The following is a 22,903-nucleotide window of genomic DNA, read 5'->3' as shown; positions in this document are numbered from 1 at the left end:
GTTAGTGGTCCAGCCCTGTGGGACATTCAGAAGTGATTCCTAAAGGCTCATCCCTGTCCTGCCCAGGCCCAGCAGTGCTCACAGCTTTTCCAGTGGGGGAGATGCAGCCTCTGAAATGGCTGGGGTTGAGTGGGTTTGCACAGGCAAACTCTGGGGTCAGCTATTCCCAGTTTGACCACCCTGGTATTGTCCAGAACTACCATGATCTGGTTTTTCTTGCCTTTTTGCTGCTGGGTGCTGGAGGGGTCATGGCCCCTGTGGTAGTGCAGGGAATCAATAAATGAGTGAAGCAGTTGAAATGGTTGATTGATTGGCCACTGTGCCAGGCCTTTGTGCAGCCATGCAAGACACCTGGAACAGCAGGCCTGCAGCAGGCTGGAGGTGACTGCCTGGAGTTGCATCTGCTTATTTATCCCCAGGCTCCTGAATGCTGGGATGCCACCATCCCTTTGGAGAGTGCCAGGACCAAGCTCTCCCAAGCATTGGGTGCCTGGTCCTTGTTGAGAGCTGAGGCTCAAAGTGTTTGAAATGCTGCTCATGCTGCAGTTGCCACCAAAGCCTCCCCTGTTCCTCCCCACCTGCCCTGGATCCAGAACATGGGTCTTGGTGCCTGGGCCTGACTCCTCTCCAGCATCTGAGGGAGCAGTGCTGGGTTAATGCTGGGACCTGATGGTCTTGAAGGTTTTTTCCAACCTGAGTGATTTCTGTGACTCTCTGAAGGCCTCACTGCTCTCCTCCCTGCTGCAGAGGAGTTTGGTGCTGGCTCCTGGCAGAGGGAAGGGCTGGGAGCAGGGCTGTGCCTGTTGTGCCTTCAGCTCTCGTCTTGCAGGTGGGTCTGTACCACCAGGCAGAGATGAGGGCACTGGAAATGTCATATTGCTTTTGGAGGGAATGAGAGAAGAGCTGCAAAGGGCTGTGTTTGCCTGTGGCTATTTAACTGCCTTTGCAATGATTCTCTTCAGATGGCTCAGAACTCCTGGGAGATGGCAGCACAGACACATCCCACTGCAGACCCACAGCTTCCACTTTCCCTGTCCCAGCAGTGATCCCCCAAGCTGAGCTGCACAGCCAAGGTGTGTGCTGGCTCCTGGGAGCAGCAGGTGACAGCTGGAGTTTCTGTGCCACAGTTCAGCAGGGAATCCTCCTGTGCCTGCCTTTCACTTCCTGCCCCACAGCTGCTCCCCTGGCACTGGGGCAGTCAGGGCTGAGGGGCACTGTGGTGCTGCCTTGGAGGACACAGCCCTTGTGCAGGCTGGATGAGGAGGAGTTGGCAGGCTCTGGGCTCTCCAAGTCAAGATTGGCACAGATTGGGCAGGAGGTGAAGGGCAGCTCTCCTTGTGCCCACCCTGGATGACTGTGGGGTTTGCAGAGGTACCCAGACAGGTGGAGGTTTGGGCTGCAGCTGTGTCACCAGGACACTGCAGGAGGTGGCTGATTCCTGCTCTCTGTGGTGCCCCCACGCTTGTCTGAGCAATTCAGGGCTGGACTCACCCTGCTGGACCTTTTCTCCCAAAGCACTTCCTCATCTGGAGGTGGCTGTAGGCTGTTGGCTGGAAGATCTGCTGTTGCAGCCTAAAGAAGAGCTGCAAATCTCTATTCCCAGGCAGAAGGTGTTGGCAATTACTGCCAATCCTGTCTCCAGGAAAAAGGGCACCTCTGCTCCCAATGGGCCTGGGGACTGACCCTGGGGATGCTGCCCTGCCTCTGCCATTTCCTGCTGAAAGCTGGTTCATTGCCTCGTTAAAACCTCAATCCCAGCTAAGCCCCTCCAGCTGTCCCCAGCGATGACTTTTCATGTATTATGCAAATGCAGCACACAGGAGGCCAGCAGGTCACTGCTGTCCCTGGTTTAATGATCCAGGGGGGCTCCAGAGGGGACAGGGGGATTCAGATCTGAAGTGTCTCACTAATGATTTCTTCCTTTGTGTTTGTTAAGTAGGACATGCTGGGATTTTGTGCCTCTGCTGTGTGGAACCAGAGGAGGAACAGCAGGCAGGTGTGCTGGGTGGGAAGCAAGAGTGAGCTGGAGGAGAGAGCTCTGTCCAGGCAGTCAGGGAGGGAATCCTCACCTGCCTGCAGAGAGAGCAGCTGTGGCACCCAGAGCCACCAGGCTGAGGCCACAGGGCCTGGCTGAGCTCTCTGGGATACCAGCCAGGGTCACTGCAGTGAGGAGCTCATGTGGATCAGCTCGTCACTGTCACTGTGGGAAGGGCAGGGCACCAGGCCAGAGCTGTGCCAGCTGCTGTTTCTGACACAGGGATGGCCCCAGCGTGGTGCCAGCTGTCAGGCCAGGGAGGCTGACAGGCTTTCTGTGTTCATGGGTGTGTGCAGTCTCCAGGACTGGCAGAGTGGGCAAGGGGAAAAGGGACAGGAGAGCTGCAGGGTACAGTGCAAGTCATGCTGCCCTCTTTGGCCAGTTAAATTACCTGACTCTGGGCTGGCTTTGATGCACACACATAACACACACATGGATACAGCCCTGATCCAAACCCAGTGTGCACAGCACACTCTTCTTAGTAGTATTTGATGGATGGAAGCTAAAGCTGCTGAGTTTCAAAGCTTATCTATCTGCTGGAACATCAGAATTTAGAAAATTATTCTTAATCAAGTAATTTACAAGAATGATTAAGCTGAAAGCCCCGAGAAGCACTGACAAAAGGCCATTAGGGATGGCTGTTTAAAGTGACAGAGCCTTTGCTTTTGTGGTTTCCTGGCATGGACACTGCCCTGTGCTGAAGGAGGACTCTGAAGGGAGGCCCTGCTGTGGGAGGGTCTCTCCCAGCTGGTCAGGGGAGCCTCAGAGACCTTTGTGTGTGTCACAGCAGCCCAAGGCTGAGCTGCTCCCAATGCAGCAGCACAAGCCCCTTCTCTGCTGTTATCCTGTGAGCTCGGTGGGCATGGTGCTGTGGGATCCCTGGAGGAGGGCAGCCTTGCTGCCCGCTGTGGGACCACCTGGGAATCATTTCCTGCCTTCCTGAGCACCCAGCCCCTGAGCACCGACCCATTTTCATCAGTCCATCAGCCAGGTCCTCTGTTGTGCTGTGAGGGGCCTGAATGGGGCTGGAGCAGAACTCCCCCACCTCTGTCAGGCCCACACTGACTCCTTCCCCCAGCTCTGCTCCCGGCTGGATCCAGCTCTGGGGAAAAGGAGGCTGGAATCCACCACCTTCCCTGCTCCTGGTGTTATTTCTCCACAAACTCCAGGCAGGCTGGTGTCCTGGGAAGTTCTTGACAGCCCTGTGGCTGCTGGAGCTTGGAACATCCTTATCCCAGGGACCTCAGGAGTGCACAGCCAAGAGATGACACAAGAAAAGGAGCCAGGGGATACATTTTAAATACTTTTATTTCTTAATTTACATAAAGGTATATATTTGGCTTATCTTTTTTTTTTATACTCTGAGATTCACAATCAATTGCTCTTAAAAAATAAAATAGTCATTTGCTTCTGAAAGAAATCAGAAAACTATTTTATACTCCTCCCTTGTATAACAAGAAAATACACTAATACTCCCATACATCACGTAGTAAAAGTGATTGTAAGTGCTGGTTTACCAGACAATAAAGCCAATGGAGAAGAGAAGAAGCATTTTGGGTGGAGCTTAGGAGAACTCTGCTTCCCAGAGCACAGCCAGACATTTTTGGGGTTCAGTCACCCTGACTTAAGGGGAGAGGCTCCTGGGCCACCCAGACCTGCTCTGGGAGCGGTGGCAGCAGGAGCCATTTGGGATGGCAGCTTGCTGCCTTTTGGGTCATTCTCTTGCTTCTTTGGGCAGGTGCCATTGCCTCAGTTTCCCACACTCTGTACAAACCACCTGACTGCCAGTGCAGGATCAGCTGGGGGGAGTTAATGCTTTAAAAAAATCCCCTTTATGAAGTGGAGTAGAAGAAAAGCCTCGTGATTAACTGAGGGGCAGCTGGAGCCTCCCTGGTGCCTCTGGACACATGCACAGACCCTGCTGAATGCAGCAAGGATCTGAAGAAGCCTGAGCCTCCCTCTCTTAGCCTGGCACATGTGGGAGAAGGGATTCAGGGATCCCTTGGTGAAGGTAGGACTCATTCTCACTCCTTTGTTTGCTCCCTTCCCTCTGTCCTGGTTCAAACAGAATCCACAGCATTTCCTTCATGTGCACAAAGGATAAAAGCAGCACTGAGCTCTGGCAGGGACTGGAGCCTGTCACAAACAAGGATTGCCAGTGACATTACAGAACACTTCAGTTCCCTTTTCATTGTTGACTCCTGAGATTTACGTTTAAGGAGAATTCCTAATCTCTGAACCTTAGCAGAAATGTTCCATTTTGTTGACAATAAATGCTACAACAGAGAGCCTATCAGAAAAGCAATTTAGAAAATGTGGTTAATCTTCTTTGGTCTCTGAGATGAAATGACTGATTGTTGGGTTGCTTTTTGTTTCCTTTTAAACAGCTTAAAAAGGAATGTCTTAATGGGAATCAGAAATTCATGTGCCTTTAAAGCCAAGTGTTTGGCTCCCAGACTACAGCTGCTGTTTCCCCTCCAAGTGTAAATAGTGGCACGAGGTAGGAAGTGAAGCACTGTTGGGATTTGCTTTGCTTTGTTATTTCTAGCACCTGCTTGCTCAGGCACTAGAGGAACACTTCTGGCTCTGGTTCTTTAGCCGAGTCTTAGAGATATTGTTAAGGAATTTCAGGTGACAGAACCCTTGCAGAGGAGTCCTGTGAGATCTGGGAGGAGGGAAGGCTGAGGGGATTACAGGAATCCCCAGCCTGGGCAGGGACCTGCTATGGGGTGAGCACTGGAATTAGAACCATCTCTGCTGCAGTGCTGTGCTGTAGGTCCCTGCACATCCTGCCAGGGAATGGGAGATAAACCCAGATTTACTAACGGTACCTTGCTGTGCCTGAGAAATCTTACGGCACAACCAGGACAGCAGCTCCAGCCTTAACTCACATCTGGTTCTGGTCTGACATTTCCTGAGCTGATTTAGCCCTCCTTGGACCCCAAGTGCCCTTCATGTGACAGCCTGGCCCCCTTCAGGACCTGTGCTCCCCTTCCTCCCCCATCCAGCTGACACAGCACAACTTTGGCTTGTGGAGGCCAGGTCCAGGAAACAAGACTCCAGTGGAACGGCACCATGACATGCTTCTGCATTTCAGTCTCACCCAGTTCAGGCACTGGCCTTGTCTGAAAGCCCTCAAAGGCACCTTTGTAAAGGTACAAGTACACCCCAGTGCCAGGTCAGGCTGGCTGTGCAGGAGCCCAAGCACTGCTCTGAAGGCAGGGTCAGCCACCTGCTTGGGGATATTGGCAGGGAGAATTAGCATTGACTGAGTGATATGGTATCATGTAAACAAAGCACGAGGTCACTGGCACAGCAGTATTGCACTCCCAGGCCCAAGGTGCAGCCATTCAGCCAGGTGGGTTTTGGTATTTTAAAAGCCTGTGAACCTCCTAGAAAGGCTGAATTTAGCATATGGAAAACTCCAGAGCCTGTAGGGATTTCTGTCCAACGTTCTGGGCCTTTCTGTGACAACCACCAGCATACCCAGTGCAGTGAAACTCTCTCCTCTGTCCCATTGCTCAGTCTCAGTGACAGGTAGGTCAGCCCCTGGAAGTTTTCCTGTGGTGCCCTTGCAGGCCCTGGCACCAGAGCACTGAGAGGAGGAGAGCTATGGACGTTATTCATGTCTGCTATGGTTGCACAGGCAGCTCCAGATTTCAAATGTTTAAATAAAAAATTTATCTAAGTATATATATATATATATATATCTCATCTAATGTCTCCAGCAGAGATAAAGCATCTTATAACATATTTAAATAAAAAATAATAATCTGAATCAAGCCTTCAGTGTCAAAGAAAAAGTGATGTACAGAACAGGTCCTCAACTAGTGCAGTCTGTGGGAGTGGGAGTGCTGGCAGAGCAGCAGCATTCCATAGGACACCAGCTGCCCTACAAACAATGTGGACTTCATTGGCTACAACTAAAACCATTTACACAATCTACAGTGCTCACTTGGGCAGCTTTTTCTGGGTCCGGTGGACAGTTGGTTTCCATGCTCAGGGGACCCCCTGAATGTCCTCACTTTCCAGAAGTTGCCACGTTCCCGGCTGCCCTGCTCATCTCCTGGTGCCTGACCCTGCAGGCTGGAGAGAGGGATGGATTTGGTGTGGAGACCCCTCTGTGATGTGGAGCTGAAGGATCCACTGATACCCAGCACAGGAGGGCTTCCAGATTGAGATTGGTGTGGTGGGAGCAGCAGTCCACGTGTCCTGGCCTTCACTGGCAGCTGCAAACAGGCAACAGAAGGTGGTTACTGGGGGAGCTCCAGGGATGGATTGCTGGTGGTGCACCCCAGCTCCTGGGGTGGTGGGGGCCAGCTAAGAGACTGTCCTGGTTTGAAAAGGGAGTTTTTTTGGAGGCTGTGGTCAAACCAATGGGTACTCAAATTTGAATATTGGCACCTGGTGTGGCCTCTGAGGACATGGATATACCTCTGAGAACACAGGGGGTTAAAAGCAGAGAACTCCCAGGGGAACTTTCTCTTGGTTCTCGCCCACGAAAGAGGTCAGACCTCTTTCATATTGTAAGTTAATAAAGTTCTTTCCTTTATTCCTAAGCTGGAGCCTGCTTTGCTCTATTTCTGGTCACATCTCACAGCAGACATTAAGGAGAATATATTTTCATTGGGACACTGGCACTGCACTCTGTCAAACCATGACAGAGACCCCTGGTGTGTGTGCAAGCAGGGGGTTGGCAAAGCCTGCCCATGGTGGAGGCAGCACTTCAGGATGTGCTGAAGCTGTTTGGAGTGGGAACAGAGGCACTGTGATCCTGGCCCAGCCTGCTCCAGGAGGTGACTGGCAGCTGTGGAGGCACAACTGCTCCTGCTGTGGGCTGAGGCAGCTCAGCACAGGACAGGCTCCATTCTTGCAGACTGTCTCTGACCCCCTCAGTGTACTAAAGAGGGACTGCCTTGGGCCTTAAATTGTCATTTTAAAAACAGCTGTCCCCTGGAGAGCCCAGCTCAGGTGCCAGCCCAGCAGAGCCCAGCTCAGTGTGCTGCTGGCACAGCAGAGCAGGCACTGCCTGTGGCCCATGCTGGCTTCAGGGTGCATGTCAGCACCTCTCCTCACTGCTGAGGTACCACTGCGGTGGCCTCTCTAGCAGCCAACTGCTGTCCTAGATAATGGGGCAAGGATAACCAGTTCTCTCACTGCAGGATTTCCTGTGAGAGGGCCTGTGCTCCATGTTATGCAGGAAATTGCCCCTGACCTTAAAAATTGGTGGCTGCTGCATTACAGAAAAATTCCTCTATGATGGTGGCCTGCTTTCTTTCAAGCTGTATAAAACTCAACCAAAAAAGAGAGAAGGGCAGTGAAAAACCTTGGTGTGCCCAGGACACAGGTAGTGTGGTTTGTAAGTCACTGGTTTATAAGGCAAGTTTCAGTAACAGCACCAAGGATTTCCTCCCAGATTTGTTGATGTCATTTTTTAAAAAACTCTCCAGCTTCATCTAAAAGCTACTGCTAAATAATACTGTGTGAATACACACCCAGCCCAGAGCCTGCAAACTCCAGGCAGCCCCATGCCCGAATCCACTCCCCTCTGTGGAAATAACACATCTGCTGTGCTAGAGATTGCATTAAATCTTTTCCCTCAAAAGGCCATTCTGAAGTGTCTTATTGAGTTCTGATTTTCTGATTAGTCTTTCAATGCATTTAATTTATGGGAAAGAAATCTCCTCTTCAAAAACTTGCTTTAATTAATTTTGGCTGCAGTGAAATGCTGGGAAATGTTTATCACTTGTGGCAGCCCCAAGCAGCAGCAGGGCTGTGGCTGTGGGGGAGTGATAAGGGCTGCATGAACACAAGGGACAGGGTGGGCAGCAGGAAGGGGACAGTCCCTGGTCCCTCTGGCTCAGAGGTGTCGCCCTGGATCAAGGGTTGCAGAGGGCACAGGGTCAGGTGCTGCCAGGAAACTTTCTGCAGAAAATCTGGACTATGCCAGAAATGGTGGTTTGGTAGCAGCCCATGTTTGACCCTGAGCAGGGCAGCAGGAGGTTTTGTGAACACCAAAAGGTTTTCAGTTCTGGCCTAGGACAGTCACACTGGTCAAGGGACACGGGTAGCATGGGCTTTTCTGCTCAAAGAAGGTTCTGGAAGCAACCCAATACCACAAAGGACACTTGAGTTGACCCCTGGTCTCCCTGTTCTTGATTTGCTCTGCTTTGGGCTGAGGGTGGCAAAGGTGCAAACCAGAGCTGGCTAAGGAGACTTCTCTGCAATTGATAAGGAAAGAAATGGGCTCCCAGGGGTTTGGAGCAGAGCTGTAGCTTGAAACCTGCAGCTGGTTTGGGTCACTCACCGTCTCAGACTTTCACAGAGGCTGGTGGCATCACAAGCTGATTCACCCTGGTGGAGAGAAAACAAGTGTCGTGTGAGAGCTGCAATTAGCAAAGAAATGGATTCCTAATAACATACCAGCCTGGCAAATCCAGGTTTTGGTTGCTTAACAGTGTCTAAAGAAGGGGGACATTAAAAACTGTCCTGCACAATGGTATAAAGCTGAAACCTTGTCACACGGGGGTGCCTGACAGCAATGCTGACAATGGCTGGAACATGCCAAATAACACTGCTGGCACTAATTGACAAGGATTTGGGAAGGTCCCAAAGGCATCCAGGTAGCTACTATTTCCCTAAGCCAGAACAAGACTGTACAGTGGCTGTTGGTGTCCTTCAGCCTGACAGTACAAATATAAACAGTCATCACTGATAAAAATTAAGGAAAGGTGAGTTGTCTTTCAGTTTGCAGCTCTTGAAGACCTGCTGCTGTTCCAGGCACCTGCTCCTGGGTGATGGGCAGTGTGTGGCAGGGACTGCTGTGTCACCAGGCAGGAGCTGTCCTGCAGCTCCTGGGAGGAGGGCAGTGAAGGGATAGTTCCTGTCTGCGCTGAGGGACCCAGAGACAGCAGCAACAGTCCTGCCAAGGCCAGCCCTTGCTCCTGCTGCTTGTCCTTGCAGTAGATGCCCTGCAAAATTCAACCTTCCTCAGCAGCAGCTCCTCTGCTGTCTCCTCCCATGCTGTTCTTGTTACTCAGGGACAGGAGCGAGTGCCTTTGACAGTGACACACAGAGCAGGGCCCCCTGTGAACTGTCAGAAGTGACATCCTCACACTCTGAGAGCTTTGTCCTCAGTGGGAACACCTGGATTCTTACAGCACTGGGAAACCCCCAGCACACCCACAGACCTGCCCTGACGAGGCTGCGTGAGTGCTTTACCCAAGGGCTCTCTGGCTGCACTTGGGCACCAGCAGCATAAATAAATCTGAGTTACAAAGGGAGAGTCTCCATCTACCAGTGGAGGTCAGCTGTGCCGGTGTTGGGGTTTAGGACTTTTCTTTTTGTTTATTTCTCTAAAAAATTTTCTGCTATATGTGTTGCTAGGAGATAATAACAACCAGGTACTTAAGAGAGGCAAAAGAAGTGGCCACAGCACAGGGGAAGGGTCCAGCTGGCCGCTCTCTCTTTTTACCTGGGTTTTTCTCTGGGAAAGGCAGAGATAACGAGAGAATTGGGCTGGGTAAAAAAAAAAAAGGAGCTGGGGCAGCTGCTGGCTCTTCAGAAGAGGAGGAGGAGGGTCAAGCTGCTGCTTGACGGAGGGAATTTGCTGCCACAGCTGGAGCCCAGCCTGGTCCCGCTTCCTCTGCCCTGGGTGAAGCTCTGCTTGTGAGAGCAGCCACGGAACTGGCACTTATGAACACCGAAGGACCAAAAGACCCTTCACCCTCTGCTGGGGTGCCTCAGGGAGACCCCGGCAGCCCTGAGCTCCTTCCCTCACCTAGGGAGCTTCTTCTGGCTCTGTTAGGGAGCTGGGCTGCTGCTGCCAGGGTTTTTTGAACACTGTAGCCCACACTCCTGGCCTGCCCAGACAGCAGGCAGTTACAGCTGCAGAATTTCTGAAACATCTCATCTACCACCCTGGGATATTGCTCCTCCCTGCCTTTCCACCTTGCTGCTCCGAGGTTCCTGCTACATCTCCTTGTGCTATTCTGAGGGGGTACCAGGCTCGGCTGCCCCCCAGGGTTCATAAAGAAGTCCCTCCTCCACCCCGTCCCACCGGCCGAGCCGCCATTGTCGCCGTGAGGGAGATGAGGCCGGCCCGCGCCACAGCGCCCCCTGCCGGCGGTGGGAGTGCCCGCCCTGCCCTGCCCTGCCCGCCCGGAGCCCGCAGCGCCCCTGGCGGCCGTGCCCGGAACTGCAGCCGGGGAAGGGCCCTGCTCCGCGCCGCGGGACAAGGCCGGGCTGGGCCTGCGCCGCTGCTGCTGTTTGTTTGTTTGTTATACACACAGATTGCGGTAAAAGAACTGCTGTTCCCCGTGTCTTTGCCTGAAACACCCTTAATTGCAATATTATAATAATTCGGAGGGAAGGGGGTTACATTTTTCGTTCCAAGGGAGGCTCCTGCTTTCCTTAGCAGACGCCTGTCTTTCAAAGCAAGAACCAAACTGCCCCAGTGTGGTGTTACATTTTAGTTAAATGGTTTGCTCTGTCTCACCCCTGAAAATGTAGGGTTTATTCCAAGCCTGTGATCCTCCCCTGAAGTATCATGTGTCTGTAATCCCATAGGCCCAAATCTTATTCCGCGCCCACTTTGAATCTCCCTGTTAAGCTGTGCGGGGGAGACCAGATCCTCTCTTGGCCCCTCGCTCCTCCTCCCTTCCCCTTCTCCTTTCTCCCTCAGAAGCCATGCTGCTCCTGTGTGTGCCGCCACTGGGCCTCTTCTTGCCGGATAGCGAGACGGGTCCAGGGTTCCTCAGGCGAGCAGTCTCGGGCTGGGCAGCTCAGCCTTCAGCAGGCCGAGTGTCCCAGCCCTAAGTGCCCTGAGCCTGATACCTTAGCGAGCTCAGTGATTATCAGCTCTCAGTGATTATCAGCTCTTAGTGATTTTCAGCTCTTTTATAATTTCAGCTCTTTGCTCGCTAAGATGCGGCCTCAATGGCATCCACAGAGCAGACAGAGAGAGATGAGAAGGCAGCCTCGGAGATTCCACGATGGTTTATTTGCAGGGAGTTCGCGAAGGGTTCCGATGGCGGCTCTTCTACCAGAATGGGCCAGGGAGGCTGCTTATATAGGGTTAGGGGGGATTGAAAACTGACCAGTTGTAAGGGTTAGGGAGAATAGCCTATAGGGTCACAGAGAGATAAGCTGGGCCAGAGGACCTAAGTGAAGACTCCAGGCTTAGCTATACTGACTCAGCAAATGCTTATCTCAGGCTTACATCCTCCACGGGGCCTCAGCCATCTCAGTGTCTGCTACACTCCCGGGGCTGGGACCCCCAATTAACCCTCACCTAATCAGCACCCTCAGAAGCCCTGTGGGTGTCCTTGCCTGCCTGCTGCTACCAGCACACACACAGCTTAGGGGGACCCCAGGGACCACAAACCACCCACGCCACCCCAGCAGCGGTTTGTAAATCTGCTGTCACAGTGAAACCCAGTGCACAGGGAGCATCACAGAGCTGCCACTGCCCGAGGCCCTGCCAGGTGACAAATTCTCAGGAAACATCACTCTCCTTTGGACACATTAAAACTTAGTTGTGGCTCTTCACCCCACTTTGTACCTGACCCAGAATGCTGTTTTTCACTGAAATGGATTCAAACATGTTTCAGGATAAAAATTAGGCAGTACTCAGGGGGCACCTTCCAAGAAATCTGTGCATCAGGGATTGGTCCAGCTCAGCCCACAGCTCTTAATTTCACGCCATCCCCACAGGTCTCCAAGGTGCACAGAAGCCTCTGTGCTTTTTCTGCCTCTCCAGACTATAAACTGAAATATTTCTGATGGAAGAGCTGACCCAAGTTTCTTCATGCAAGTCCCATTCTTGGTAATCCCACTGCACTGGAAATCACCTTGTACTGAACATTGGAATTGTGCAGAATACATCAGAAAAAACTAGCTGGGAATGCTACAGCTAACTTCAAAAGTAGGAAGCAAGCTATGGAATGTCACAAAACTATCAGAGAACTGAAACTCCAGAGGTCTGAGTGAGCCACAATGTTTGAAAGTCCTATCCCTTGGCACATCATTCCACGTTCTTAGAGGACACAGAATCTATACAAATAAAGTCAGTTTTGCCATGATTTTAGCATGGACCTGCATTGCTGACAAAACTGGAAGTAGACACAACTTTCCTGCTTGTTTAACAGTTCAGCCTCCTATGGGATAAAATGTACCACCCTTTTATTTTAACACATTTCTCTCAAGTTCTGCTTTATCTCTGTTTCACAGATGGGAACAGAGGCCTGGAGGGGCTAATCCTGAAATGCTTTTCAAAAATTTGATGGGAAATTAGACTGCACGTGACTTTTGAACCTGCTGGGGAGAGAAATTACTTTCAGGGATCACACAGGAAGCTGGTGGACAGGACAGAGAACTGAAATAGTCCCCAAATTTGGGACAGTGCCTCCTCAGTCCCACTGAAGCCCTGTGCTGCAGACACTGGTCACTGCCACAACCAGTGACAGTGGGGCTCAGTTTATGGGTCAGGTGGGATTTTGTTTACTTTTTAAAAAGCAAATCTACAAAGAATAAATTTTAAACTCTCTTGGGTGGCAAAATGTAGTACATGGGCTTAAAATAACAAGGCTCAAGAGCATCTAAATCCCTCATTAAGTACCACTTGCCTTTCTAATAATGATAATCCCACACTGAATGGATCACTGAACATTGGCTCTCAAATTGTTCTGTTTGCTCTGCAGTGTTTTTTTAAGATTGTGAATGTTTTCATTCCTCGAAGAGAGTAGGGTGGGAACCAGTCTGTTATTTCTGGAGGAGGAGGAAACTCACCCAAATTGCCTTTCAAGAACGGAAGCTGTACAACTTTTTTGGTTGTTTTTTAGAGACTCCTCTAGCAGTTAAAAATGTGGCTGATCCTCTCCAACTCCATCACTTCCTCTCCTGTCAAACCTAAATATTTCTCCTAGATCCTATCAAGTAATTTCCATGTACTGTGACAGCATCTATAATTCTGAAGTATTTATAAGACTGTCTGTTTAATATTAAACTACATGCTCTAGAGCTGTTAAATATTTATGCTATGTAAAATGGATCTCATTTCACTGCACCTCGGCCGGTTAGAGACCTGCATGAGGACAAGACAGCCAATTTAAGATAACAGATGACTGGCCAGGATCTTTTACAGGTCAGCCATGCTCTGTTTCAGGAACTGGGCAGGATTATTCTCCAGATGCTCTGTGCCTTCCAGCCTTGCTGGTCCCCAGGCTAATGGAGATTACAGGTTGTAGTGCAGCCAGCACTGCTGGGCACTCCCAGGGATTTGAAAGGATTCCTGCTGCCTACATCCAGAGCAAGAACCTTCTGCTCCACCCTGGGCAGCAAGGGGAGAAGCCAGATGGCCCTGCCCACCTGTCTGCTCCAGCTGTGAGGAGCACTGTGGGATGTGTGTGTGCCACTGAGCTCCTGCTGAGCTCCAGGGATGTGTCACCTCTGTCCCTGAGCTCCAGCCAGGAGCAGGATGCCAGGAAGGAGGACACACCTCAGTGTGTGGAGCACTGCTGTGCCCAAGGCTCCAAGAGAGGCTGTGCTTGCAGAAAGCTTTAGGGAATGCTGCCAGCCTGGTTCATGTCAAGTTTCATGCCTAAGCTGAACACCACCTGTGTTTCAGTATCCTGCAGCTTTCCCAAAGCCCAGTTTTCTTGCTGTCTACACAAGCCAGACTCTGGCTTTTGTATCTGAGAAGCACATTAGGAAATGTTGTCCTGGTTTTTACAGCCTGCTGCACTTAACATCACTTAATTTTTACAACCAACAATAAAATGCTCCAGTAGGGTCCTTCTAGCCTGAAAATAAAGAAGTTTTTGAGTTATTGAGCAGGAGTTTTTAAGTATAGAGTTGTTGAGCTGGACCTCATGCAGCAGAGAGAAGTACAGGGGCTACAGGAGCAGCTGGACCACTGGACTTAGCAGCAATTCCTGCCAGTGATTAAGGATCCTTGTCCTTAATTTCAGTGGAGAGAATTCTGTGTTTCTACTGCAATGTCCCATCAAGTGCCTGTTTGAAGCAGTGCTTTAGGAAGGGACACAGGGGCACCAGTCACAAGTGGCAGCCCCCAGTAGATTCCTCCTGTCTGAACTTCCTCAGACATTGGGAGGTCAAAAACATCTCCAAAAGGCCTTGTAAACACATTAAAACATGAAATTGTAGGTGATGAAATGTTCATGGCCATACATCCTTGAAAGGTAAGGAGACTTTATGGCCTTAGTCTACGAAAAACAAATCTATTTTCAAATACAGCCAGTTAAAGGGTGTTTTTTGCATCAGAGCAACCTCACCCTCCAGCTGTGCCTCAGGGAAGATGAGCAGCCCAGCCAGATGCAGCAGGCTGAAATTCCAGCTACTGAAACAGCAGCATTCAGAGCTGATGTTGCTGCCTGAGACAAGGAAAACAGAGCCTAAGGATGGTCACTTGTAGCTCCACACCTGCTGTGGGAGTGAATTTCAGCAGTTTGCACTGCTGAAGGGACTGGCACTGATGCTGCTGTTATCACTAATTCCTGCAGATAACTCCTGAAAGAGTTATGGAGTGGGAGAGCTGGAGCAGCCCCTGTAACATATCAAAGCCACAGCTGTTCTTTCCACTGTTTTGCTCACTGCAGAAGCCAAAACAAACCAGAGATCTCTCAGCCGGACTCTGCCACACCCTGGGTGCAAACACTGGTGCCAGTCCTGCACCACCTTTTCACCAGACACTTTAGGAGGAGCAAAGCCAGCAGGCTGGACACTCCAGTTCCAGTGTGCACCTTCTCTGCCCTTCACTAGACAGTTTTTGCTAACAGTGCAGCAGGTAGCTGGGTTAGCCATTTCTGCCCTGCAGTAGCTAAGCATAGTTCCCATTTTCACCTGCAGCTGGAAGGAGATGGCTTTGGTTCCCTGCCTCACAGCAGCTCTCCTGGGATGCTGAACAAGCTGCCACAGCCTCCAAGTCCTCCCCAAAACAGGCTGCAGAACATTAACCCTCACTCTGACCTGGTCCCTTCAGCAAGAACAGCAGAATCAAGGATTGCTCCCAGAGAGCAGCTCCTGCTCTGACTGACCTCAAGCTGTTTTGATGGTGAAGTCAGGAATTCTGGGACAAGATGTGATTGACAACATGAATTCCTGCAGAACTTCAGGCTCCAAGCAGGCTGCAGCTGGAAACAGTGACTGAAAGGGAAGGAGAGCAACAGTGATCCATCAGCCCAGAGCTCCCAGTGAGTGGCACAAGGACAGGATGGCACTGTTAAAAATAGTCCAAGCTCTGAACTTCCTGATGCATCTGACAGGTTATCCAGCCTGCAGGAACGGGCTGTTGATGGAGCTGAGGTCAGTTTGCTGGAGGAAAAGGATGCTAAGAGAACTCTAACAAAATTCAGCCAATAACCTGGCACAGGAGGAGTTTGCTTTGGAGCAGGAACAGTGCTCACTGTGGCTGCTGCCTGCCCGTGCCCTCATTCCAGCCAGGGGCTCTGTGCTCTCCATCCCAAGTCTCAAACAGGGGCTGGCTGTGCCCAGCCCTCCTGCACAGCTGCCCTTCCCTCTGTCACTGCTCTGTCATTGCAGGGTGACAGCTCTCTGCTGGGCACAGGGGCTCCTCCAGCTGCACTGAAGAAATGAATTGGCTCAAATCCCCTTTTCTTCCTGCATGTCAGTGGGTTTAGTAAACAAAATGTGATAATCATGTACAGCAAATATGTTTTCCCCTCTATTTGGTTCAGCCCCTAAAGCTGCACAGACTGTCAGTATTTTCCATCTGTTCATTTAATCCAGGTGCAGATTTTTCTCCAGAGGCAGAAACATGGGTCAGCTTCACTTTTTCCTCTTTCACACATCTTTACTGAGGAGAGAAGTGGCATAAAGGAAAAATCAATAACCTTTCCTGCTATTTTCCCAGGCAGCAGAACAGATGTGAAGATGAGCAGTTAACAGCATCAATCAGGATCCCAAGGACCTGGACGGAAACGAGCTCCAGAGGTCACCAGTCTGTGGGGATACTCTGCCACAGGCCCCTGAAGTCTGTGAAGATGTGGGTCTTGCAGCTTTGTGCCTGAGTCTGTCCCTGTAAGGATAATTCTGCCAGATATTGATGGGCTCAGTACTGAGGTGGAGGGTTTTAGTGCCACGGAAGATGTGTGTAACAACATACAATTATGTCCTCTGAAATAATGGAGAAAAGAGGCAGTGGAGTGCCTCACTTTTGATTGAATGATTGGATGGCAAGGGGGAGAAAACATGACATAAAAAGCAGATAAGAACGAATTAAATCTTAAAATAGAAAATCCTGTAGAACTTCCTGATGGCACTTGATTAAAAACATACTTATCCTCCAAAATAATTGCCTCATGTTACAGCTCTTTTCACCAACCTCTGAGCTACCAGGTGTGGGAAGTAACAGAACCATGGAAGGGGTTGGGGTGAAAGGGACCTTGAAGATCATCTCATTCCAACCCCTTTTCCAGTTGGTCAGGCTGCTCCAAGCCCTGTCCAACATGGCCTGGAGGCCTCAAGGAAACATCCATCCATTTCACTCCACTGTTACAGTCCTGACAATCCCCATGTAGCTTGCAGTGGTCTGGCAGAAACTTTGGGAATCACCAAGCCAGAGCACTTAAGACACTCCTTACTGGAGCAGTGGAGGTAATACTCCAACAGTTTGTCCTTGTTTCTCTAAAAGATGTCACTCAGCCTGTGCTGGGTTTGGCTGGAGTAGATTTAATTGAATTTTCCTCCCAGTGTCTGGAGTGGGGTTGTGTTTTGGATTTGTGTTGAACATGGGGGATAATAAAGAGATGTTTTTGTTATTCCTGGACAGGGCTTGCATGGAGCCAAGGCCTTTTCTGCTCCTTGTCCTGCCATGCTGCTGAGGAATTGTGTGTCCATGGGAGGAGACAGAGCCAGGACAGGAGACTCAAACTGATCTTCCCCACCCTCTGACACTGTGCTCAGTATATAAAGTGGGGGGAGATGGAAGAAGGGAGCATGTTCAGAGTGAAGGTGTTTGTCCTTCATGTAACTTGTGTGCAAAGGGGCCCTGCTCTCCTGGGGGATGGCTGAACACCCACCTGCCATGGCAAGTGGGGAGTGAATTCTGTGGTTTCTTTTGCTTTGCTTGTGGTGCAGCTTTTGCTTTTCCTGTCTGTACTCAACCCCCAGGTTTTTCAGCTCTTACTCTTCCAATTCTCCCCAGTGCCCTGGTGGGGCAGGGAGGGAGTGGTTGTGAGGGGTTAAAGCCTGGCCCAGGTCAAGGACCCAGCCACAAGTCTAACACAGCCACAGGGACAGTATCTGCCTTGCAGACTGCTGCACCAGGACAGGTCATTGCTGCTCATAAAAGACAATGCCTTTGCAAAATGCTCTGACATCAGGAAACAGCATGGCTGAATTTTTCATGATTTCTTCCATTTCCTTGTGTCAGAGATTGTTTCTTGCTTGGAAGGCTGCTGCCTTCTGCTCAGTGCTCCAGTCACCTGTGTGGAATCTGATCAGATTTTGTCTCTGTGCCAGGGCAGCCTTAGCAAAGGATCTGTCTCAGTGAGAATTTAAAATCTCCTCCTGCATGGCAAAGTCCCTCTATGCCAAGAATTCTCCCTTGCCCTGCCAGTGCCAATTGACATGCTGGGTCCATTGGTAGCATATGATTTCAGTGCCCCTTGCACACTGTGGGAAGGTGCCTCCAATCCTGTTTTACAGCTGGTGAGCACTCTAGGCACAACCTCTGACTTCTTGGGGCTCACAACAGAGAGCCAGTAGCCAAGACAGCAGGAGGACTCCCACATAGTTCCTGATCTGGAGCTCTTGGAAGAGTGAGCTTTGGCTTTCCTACAGCATAAGGCACGTGGAGAAGTTCCATTCTTGCTTGGGAGAGCTACGTCGCTAGGAATAGTGTAGGAATGTTGTTCCCTTTCTGTGGCACAGGGGATGAACCTGGGGAGGTGAAGGTCAGTCTGGTGGGGAATGGGTGGGTTTGGAGCTCTGCCCACAGCCCCTTCCACAGATGAGGAGTTCCCAGAGCTGTGCCAGCACCAGCTGCCCCCATCCTTCCGCCTGGGCTGAAGCAAAGCTCCTGCTGCCAACACTGAACTCTGACAGAGCATTTCAAACACCCTGTAAGGACCACAGCTGAGCTCCAACTGCCTGTGAGAAACCACACTGACCTTTGCCACCTCCCTGCATGACCTGCAGGAAATCCACAGGTTGGCTGAAGTGGCACAACAAATCAGCAATTGTTCTGTATGAGACTATTTTCCATCTGCATGACACCAGCAGCTCCCAACTGCAGCAGCATTTAAAATTCAAGATTCAAGTTATTACATTCTTGGTTTTGCTAACTGTTTATGGAGTTACAAACATGGCCAGTAAACAGGTGAGAAACCAACAGCTCTACAAGGAGGTTTTCCAACTAATAATAAAACCACTTGCATTTTCACCACCTCTCCCCTTTGTATTCTTACCACAGATTCCTTACAAACCTTCTAACAGTCTAATCTTGTTCCATCTGCAGTCTGTGAGTTTTTATCATGCCACTGTCAGATACTCAAAACTCACTCCTTGCCTCTCTCCTTCCATCACCACAGATCCTCTGCATTTAATCCAGGCTTCTTGCTGTAAATTCATGTGCCTTCAAAGGCCAGCTATATCTTATTTGGGCTAAAAAAGCATTGTGAGTTTCTAACACTGTAGGAAATGTTTAATTGTTCTTCTTTTGTAAAGTCAAAACAAATGAAGCAATGATATTCCTCCCCATAAGCAGCTGAGTATCAGCAGTGAGCAAACTGTTCTCAAAAATCCCTTTTTGGGAGTTGTTAAAATCCACTTGCAGCTCCTGAAATCCTCAAATCCAAACTTTGCCTCAATGCAGCACTGACACATCTCTCTAAAAATGAGTGTCCAGCATCTTAAAACCCTCTGTGATACAGCTCCAGCAATTTCAGAGAAGGAATGTTCTTTGTGGCAATGCAAACTACCAGAATGGAGCACACTCAGCACCAGTCAGCTGCCACTTCAATACCTGGGAAATGGTTAATGGCAGCAACATCAGGTCACCTGGTGGGTCCTTTCTGTCTCCAGCTGCTGCCACAGAAAAATGAGAGAAAGGGAGGTTTGACAACTCTGTGAGTCCTTCCCCTGTCCCACATAATAGAATCTGCAAAGCAAAAATAAGGTCAGACACTTTCAAATTGCTGCAATAGGAGAACTGGGAGATAATTTTATATCCAGTTCTGCAAAAGGCTAAAAATAAGCCTGATAGGAGGCAGAAGAAAGAGCCTGAAAATGGATTATTCTCATTTTTCCTGTAATGCAATTTGAAGATGTGCCATGTTTAAGACAGCAGAAGTGTCTGGACTAGGGATGGCTCTTTTTGTGGATTTTGCTATCTCCACTGTAAAGAGGATTTTTTTCCTAGTGTTTGTACACACCACTTTTAAAATGAAATGTCCACCACCACTTCTACTCAGCAAGAGCTCCCACATCAGACCAAAGATGTTAAGAGTAAATTTTTTTTTCTTATTAAATGTTTAATTTTCATTTTAGGAGAAAAGAATTACCTGCTTGAGTTGTTTAAATAACCTGATTCTTATGATGCAAACCAAGGGGTGAACGATTCAGGCTTGCAGGCTCTCAAGTGCTGAGTGGTCACTGGTTAAAGACTTGAATTCTTTTGTTCTCAATGCTGCATCAGTGCAGCTGTTTATTCCTGCTCTGGCTGCACCAGGAATCCACTCTGCAGTTGCATCCTGCTGCCTGATCTGCATTGCTGTGTCCTTGGCAAAAATATCAGCCTCTATCATGCAGAGAGGGACTGAGCCAGTATAAAACTTGGACACCCATCCTAAGCATCTTTTCATACCTCTGGAAAAAACCAGATAATCTAATGTTTCCAGGTAAAACTAGGGATTAAGTGAAAAAAAACCCAACAAACAAACAAGTTAAAACAACAAAATCCTTTGAGGAGTAGAGCATCCCACACCTGCACAGGGTGATTTTTCAGGAAGAATCCAGATGAATTTGGTCTTCCCTCAGCAGCAGCTGGGAGTGGCCATGGCTGGGGACAGGGCTGCAGGATCACTGCACTCACTGCCCAGGAAAGGACCCTGATACACACTAATTATGGTGATTTATGTCCCTGGTACCCAAAAGTTGTCACAGCTTGGGAGAAGGATTTTATTCCTTTTTGAATCCCTTTTCATAATTTTTTTTGAATTTTTAAAATCCCTTTCCATAAAAAAAACCATAATTTCCTAATTTTTGATGGAGCTTCTATCAAGTACCCAATGTGGGCTTTTCTTCTGCAGCCCTCCAGGGTGAAGCTTTGTTTGTCCCAGTGCTCCACACTGTGAGTGAGGAAGGGATGGACACAAACCACAGACACAACTCTCAGCAGTGCTGGGCTTTTACTGCCATGGAGTGAAGAACCTGGACTGCTCCCAGCCTTGGAAATGGCTCCTTGGCAGGGCTGCACAGGTACCTGGGATGGAGCTTGAGGATTAAAGTGCAATTACCAGATTTCTGATCCACTCCAGAGGGCTCTGCCATGGCAAGACTGTATTGTCTTCCAGAGAGTCTAAAATCTAGCTTGGGTCACACCAATATCCCTCAAGCAGGTAAGAGAATAACAGTTCAGAGTGCTGATGCTTGGAAATAAAATACAACTGCTTTAAATCTCTTCTGCAGAGGTGCAGAGCAGGAAAGAAACAACAACACAGTCAAGTGATATCACAGAAGGAATTGTAGTTGAGTGGTTTAAAAAACAATTGAAGTATTTATCATTGCTAGTGCCTAAGACCTCTTACAGAACCCATCCTTAACTGTTTTCTCTCTCTTATCACTTTGGAATGGTGGGATTAAATTTGTGTTATGGAACTAGCCCCCAGAACGATTGGATTATTAGCACAGAGTGATGGGCTGTCCTGTTCTCTGCTAGTACTACATTTTCTAAAAGCCTCTTTAAGATGTCAGACTTCTGAAGCAGCATGAAAATGGTCATAAAAGAATTTTGTTTTAAAAAAAGAATTTCTATGGAAAGATTTTTTTTTTCATTTGTGTTTTGTGAGCAGCCTTGTTGACTGGAATTCCTGTGCTAAAAAAATACAAAATATGCCAGGAATTGGGGCAATGATAAAAGTAGTGTGAAAGCCTGGAAATTCTTTTTTTGAAAGGAAGCGTGGTGGAAACTGGAGGAAGCTTTACAGGAAAGAGTTGCTATCCTGGTATCTGCCCTGCCTGGAAGAAGAAATTATTTCTAAGCAAATGCCCAGAGACGGTTACACAAAGAAACAAACAAACTCAGAAATCCCAACAATAAATCCCTGAGCGACATTTCACAGGAGTGTGGCAGCTAAAGCAGGGACAGCTCAGTTTCCATAGGCTGTGAGAGCAGTGTTCCACTTCTCTGCTTCCTTGCTGGGTCACTGGAGGGGTGGTGACACTGCCCTGTGCCCTGGCCCTGGCAGTGATGGATGGCTTTAATCTCTGGCGTGTGACACCGGCGCTCGCTGCTCCCGCAGGTTAATTGATTTCTTTTGGCAAAGGCAGTTTCCAGCTCCTGTTGTCTGAGCAGCAGGACTGACTGCACAGGGAAAACAAGGCATCCTGAAATAGAAATTCCTCTGTACCCAGCAGGTAATAGGTGGGATGGAAGGGAGGACTGGCTGGGCAGAAAGCAGCCCCTGCCAAAGGTGGGTGATGCCAAGTGCAGATGGACTGACAGGTGGGAGCTGGATGGTGGATCTGGGGTTTTTATCCACTAATAGCAAAATGCTGTTACCTTTCCTTTCACAGGCAAGCAGGGAGATGCTAACAAATAAATCCTGCCCCATAAATTCAGAGGAGCCACTGAAGCTGCTGGAGGGGGCAGGTGGGACCTGGCTGACAGCAGAGACCCTGCTGCACAAGGGTCTCCAGCCTTACTTCTCTCTTACTTCACTCTCACTTCTCTAACTTGAGTGAAGCTGCACTCCAGGAATCTCACTGCAGGATGCCACAGTGTATTTTTACCATAGGAGTGGGCACACCCCAGAAAGAGCACCCTTCCTAGGAGTCACTTGAGAGAAGTTATTCTGTTAACCATTATTTATGGCCCTTGTTCTCCTCGGTTTGCAACACAAAATATCTGTGACTGACTAATAAAAAATTCATGAACAAATGTGAGTCAGGAAAGGGAATGATGCTGAAAGAGAAACAAAACCAGATTTGAAACCTGAATTTTTTTTCTTCTAAGAATGGAGCAGTGGCTCTTTGGGAGGCTGGTTGCTCTGGACGTGGACAGAGTACAACCAAAGCTGCTAAGGGCAGACAGCAAGGGAGGAATAATCCCGTTTGTGCAGGAACGATTAGAGGTGTGGATGTGATCTCCTTCCCACATTAAGACTGCTGTGAAAGCTGGGGCTTTGGCAGAACAACTGTGTAAGACACATAGAGCCAGCTAGTGAGCAGCCTGTGACCTGTGGTGTCTCCTGAGTGAACCAAACCCTCTTCCTTGAGGTCTCCAAGTGACAGCTTTCACATCTTACCCAAATAATCTGCTGTAGGATTCACTTCTTTTTTCCCTTAGGAAGTCCTTCCTAGCACCTAATCTCCAACTCCCCTTCCTGCCATTTGAGACCCTTCTATGCAGATAACAAACCAGGCACACACATCCTGGCAAAATCAGGATGTGATGTCCCCAAAGCCACTGTTCAGCTCTATAGGACTTCCCATCCTTATGACATGAGGTCTTGTTTTTCCACGATATTTAAACATCTCATTATAAATGAACTTCTCTTTTCTTTGGTATTTATGTATGTTAGTAAAAGGAGGGCGGAACTGCACTTGCAGGGCCACAGCACCATCTGTGGCACTGCTTCCAAATCTCTTTCATCCATCTGATAAAGA

General features: G+C 49.3%; 1 protein-coding gene across 1 annotated transcript in view; it reads right to left on the bottom strand.

Moving 5' to 3' along the window:
• Nucleotides 1–3,379: 3,379 nt before the first annotated feature.
• LOC311161478 (sphingosine-1-phosphate transporter SPNS2-like) overlaps nt 3,380–22,903 on the bottom strand; it is a 135,481-nt gene continuing 115,957 nt past the window's right edge. The window contains exons 12-13 of the mRNA XM_084219087.1: nt 8,343–8,389; nt 3,380–6,264 (exon numbers count right to left, since the gene is read on the bottom strand). Coding sequence (XP_084075213.1) covers nt 8,347–8,389 — 43 coding nt within the window. The 3' untranslated portion in view covers nt 3,380–6,264; nt 8,343–8,346. The remainder of the gene's footprint in view (nt 6,265–8,342; nt 8,390–22,903) is intronic.

Source organism: Fringilla coelebs, assembly GCF_963513975.1.
Source record: "Fringilla coelebs genome assembly, chromosome: 20".
Taxonomy (NCBI): Eukaryota; Metazoa; Chordata; class Aves; order Passeriformes; family Fringillidae; genus Fringilla; species Fringilla coelebs.
Note: the sequence above shows the minus strand (reverse complement) of the source record. Positions and strands in the feature narration are given on the sequence as shown.